The sequence below is a fragment of the Primulina tabacum genome, chromosome 13, assembly GCF_025594145.1.
Source record: "Primulina tabacum isolate GXHZ01 chromosome 13, ASM2559414v2, whole genome shotgun sequence".
In the NCBI taxonomy this organism is placed as follows: Eukaryota; Viridiplantae; Streptophyta; class Magnoliopsida; order Lamiales; family Gesneriaceae; genus Primulina; species Primulina tabacum.
In genome coordinates, this window is record NC_134562.1 from 404,549 (window position 1) to 409,065 (window position 4,517).

The following is a 4,517-nucleotide window of genomic DNA, read 5'->3' on the forward strand; positions in this document are numbered from 1 at the left end:
TATTCAGATCTGATTGAGAGAACAGATATTTCAAGCTTTTGTGATCAGAATAGATTACAAATTGCTCCCCAAACAAATAATGTCTCCAAATCTTGAGAGCAAAAACGATAGCAGCCAATTCCAGGTCATGAACAGGATACTTAGACTCATGCGGTTTCAACTGACGAAAACCATAGGCCACAACTCTGCCATGCTGCATCAGAACACAACCTAGACCTCGATTAGATACATCCGTGCAAACCACAAATCCTCCAGAACCATTTGGAATGATAAGAACTGGTGCAGAAGTCAATCTCTTCTTCAACTCGACAAAACTTGACTCACATTTATCAGACCAAATGAATCTCTGATTTTTCTGAGTCAGTTGAGTGATAGGTCTAGCAATCTTTGAGAAATTTTCGATAAATCTCCGGTAATTACCAGCAAGACCCATGAAACTGCTAATCTCTGGCACATTTGTCGGTCGTGCCCAGTTCAGAACTGCTTCCACTTTACTTGGATCGACAGAAATACCATGTTGAGATATGACATGGCCCAGAAATACCACTCTATCTAACCAAGACTCACACTTGGATAGCTTTGCGTACAACTGCTTCTTTTGAAGAATTCGAAGAACTATCCTCAAGTGTTTAACATGTTCTTCCTCGGACTTGGAATAAACAAGAATATCATCGATGAATACAATCACAAAACGATCGAGATATTTACGAAATACTCGATTCATCAAGTCCATAAACACAGCAGGAATATTGGTCAAACCAAAAGGCATAACAAAAAATTCAAAGTGTCCGTATCTCGTGCGAAAAGCTGTTTTCGGCACATCTTCTTGTCTAACTCTCACTTGATGGTACCCTGAACGAAGATTAATCTTAGAATACACCGAAGTACCTTGCAACTGATCAAATAAGTCATCAATCCTAGGGAGTGGATATTTATTCTTGACAGTAGACTTATTCAGTTGCCGATAATCAATACACATCCGCATCGTACCATCTTTCTTCTTGACAAATAGAATCGGTGCACCCCAAGGTGAAGAACTCGGACGAATATAACCTTTACTCAACAAATCCTGCAATTGTTCTTTCAGTTCTTTCAGCTCAACAGGGGCTAAACGATATGGTGCTCGAGATATGGGTTCAGTTCCTGGCATTAATTCGATACTGAACTCAACTTCTCGTTCTAGTGGAAAACCAGGAATCTCTTCTGGAAACGCATCAGGAAACTCACGGACTACAGGAATATCATAAATCCGTCGCTCATCTTGCGATAGATCCACAGCAAAAACCTGAAAACCTTCATGACCAGAATCTAACAATCTATTCATTTCAATGGCAGAAACTAGAGGAATCTTGGCTTGAGAACCACAACCATAGAAATTCCATTTAGGAGCAAAGCTAGGTCTGAAATGAACTATTCCTCGATAACAGTCAACAGTGGCACGATTTGCAGTCAAAACATCCATACCAACGATACAATCAAAGTCATGCATAGGTAGGACTATGAGATTCAGATATAGAACATTTTCATCGTGAAACAAAACCGCATTAAACACCACATTATCAGTGATAATCATTTTGCCCATCGGAGTAACAACAGATAGATTGGAATTCATACTAGTGGTGCGAAGATCATGCGAAACAACGAATGCATGAGAAACGAACGAATGAGATGCTCCAGTATCAAATAACACTCGTGCTTTAAAACCACATAGAGTAAAATTATCGGTAATGACAGTACCTGGAGCTGCCTGAGCCTCATTCTCAGTCAAGGCAAATACATGAACATATGACTGATTTTGTTGACCACCTTGCCCTCTGCTCTGATCCGAAGGGCGACTAGGCTGATGGGAGGACTGGGACGCTGTTGGAATTCTATTACTTTGAGCTCCACTAACTGCCTGGGCTGATTTCCCCGTCTTACTAGGACAGACTCTAGCAAAATGGCCAGGCCGACCACAAACATTACAAACCCCTTGAACTCCAACACACTGATTACTGGAATGTTTGCCCCCACAGTGATCACAATAAGGTCCACTGTAACGATATCCACCACGGTTCCCTGAATTCCCTGAACTCGAAGAACTAGAACCGGGCTTCTTAAATTGCTTCCCACATGGACGAAGAGATGCAGAACCAGATGAACTGAATTGTTGCCTCCCCGACTGATGATGTTGGGTAGGAACTCGATTGCCACTCTTTTAAGACTAACTTCAGCCGTTTTTGCTATTTTCACTACTTCAAGATAATTCAGTGGCTTACCGGTAAAAACAAAAGGGTGCAGATGATCGTTCAATCCTTCAATAAAACTCTCAACAACAGCAACCTGACTTGCAGCAATATGAGGAGCATATCTCAGCATAGCATAAAAAGAATCTGCATACTCCGCAACTAACATATCGCCTTGTTTCAGGTTATGAAACTCAGAAGCCTTAGAACTGTAGAATGATGGAGGACAATAACTCTCCTTAAACTTCAGCTTGAATATATCCCATGATGGAATGATCCTCTGAGCATCTAAAGTCATCAATGTAGTAGACCACCACATTTTGGCACGATCTTTCAACTGATGCACAGCTAATCTCAATCGACACTCTGGAGGATACTCAATCAAATCGAACAATTCCTCAATCTCAGAAACCCAAAACTCAGCTTTCTCAGCTCCCTCTGCACCACTGAATCGATGAGGATGCATAGAATGAAAACGCGCAACTAACTCATCCATCCTAAGATGATCTAACTGATCAGCAGCTTGCTCCACAAAAGCATCATCAACAACCCGGACTCGAGGTCTACCACGCCCACGACCTCGACCTCGAGCTAGAGGAATCTTATCAACAGGAATTTCTCCACCTCCCTCCATTCTATACGATAAAACACCAAAACAATTAGAATGGAAGTAAACATATCATATAATCACATAAACATTCTGTCAAGTAGCATACACATGCGCAACAACCATTTTAGTGCCAAGACTCGAGTGTCCTAGACTCTAGTTCGAGCGTATCCTAGTTTACGCTCTGATACCAAGATGTGAGGCTCATTTACTCTAATGACAATTAATGATCAAACAATAATGGTTTGACTTAAAGCTGCAGCGGAAAAAGGTTTAAATTACTTTAAAACGGACCTCAGGGCCTAGAAAAATTTCGGCATGACCTCCCCGTAAGTAGGACATCCCGAAAACTCAAACAACAGTTTATATCAAAATATACTCCAACTAGAGTCATTAAAACAACAGCCAAAGTCAACAACCTACAACCGCACTGGCCAGGACTAAACAGAATTTAAAACTTAACAAATACTCACCAGATCAAGAATATCACAGAGTCGCCTCAGATCATAACCAGAACAACCAAATATCAATACAGATACACGGGGAATCTCCCCGGCAAATCAAGTACAATACAAGTCTGAAACAAACTCAAGACATACAAATAAACTAACTGGGAGACTCCACTGAACAGAACCAAGCAATCCAACCTCAATCCCGAGCTCCACTGGCGGAACCTCGGCCTGATGCTGCAAAACGACTCGGGAGATCTACCATGGTGTCCAATAACAACCACAGCAGCCCCCCAGTAAACAATTGAGGTTAGGATTCTGGTATGAAGCAGTTCAACAATAACAACAATAACATAAATCATGCATAATCATATAATAAAATGTAATATGCAATGCATGAAAGGCTCAACAATAACTGGGATTACAGGAGCCAACAAACGGTACGATAACAACTGGAATAATGCTCGAGCAACAACACAGGGGAGCTACATCGTCATGCAGCTAAACCGCCCTGCCAAGTATGCGAGGTATGCCAAGCTGTGCTGAATAACACCCCTGACTCGGCCTCCATACAGCTGATACGATATAACAGGATGGCACAACAGAACGAACTAGATGACACAATCCCAGCGCTCACCTCAAAAGGCTGCACTAACCATGGGATTGTTCAATCACATCTACAGTATCATGTGTATAGGCGTATCAGCGACACAATGATCCCGAGATAAACAACAGTGCCAGAAAACAACGGATATCAACAATGGCTAGCAAGAACGATAGTGCTCAACATGAATGTCATAACTGTATGCCCAATGCTAAATGCCAATAATATGTCATAAACATAAACATATATCACAACGAAGGCATTTAACAATTTACAACAACCAACAAGTCATGCACCCGATCAATGAAACACAGAATGAAAATTTAAACATAATTTATGTTTTACCGTCGTATGTTACCGAGCTGTAACATACCTATACCAACTTGACAATCCAATGTCACTTCACTTCAAGACTATCGGCCTAAACAAAACCACAATAAGCCGATCGTGAAAACTACATTACACACCAATGTCCGATTTGGCACAAAAGAGCATAAAATTCATATCTCGCTCAATATTAACTCAATTCAATATCCGCCAATTGGAAATGAAAGATAACTCGAATATCTAACTTTTTCTAGAAGAAAAAAATTTCCAAATCTCAGTAGATAAAGCTAAGAATTTCAAAGAAC

The 4,517-nt window shown here is 40.9% G+C and overlaps 1 protein-coding gene across 1 annotated transcript; it reads right to left on the reverse strand.

Annotated features, from left to right (window-relative positions):
* Positions 1 to 2,236: 2,236 nt before the first annotated feature.
* LOC142523076 (uncharacterized) lies at positions 2,237 to 2,721 on the reverse strand. Its single transcript, XM_075626716.1, has 2 exons — positions 2,307 to 2,721; positions 2,237 to 2,253 (listed from the first exon to the last, which is right to left on the reverse strand). Exons 1-2 carry the CDS (start codon positions 2,719 to 2,721, stop codon positions 2,237 to 2,239), a joined length of 432 nt encoding a protein of 143 aa, XP_075482831.1.
* Between the last annotated feature and the right edge of the window lie 1,796 nt (positions 2,722 to 4,517).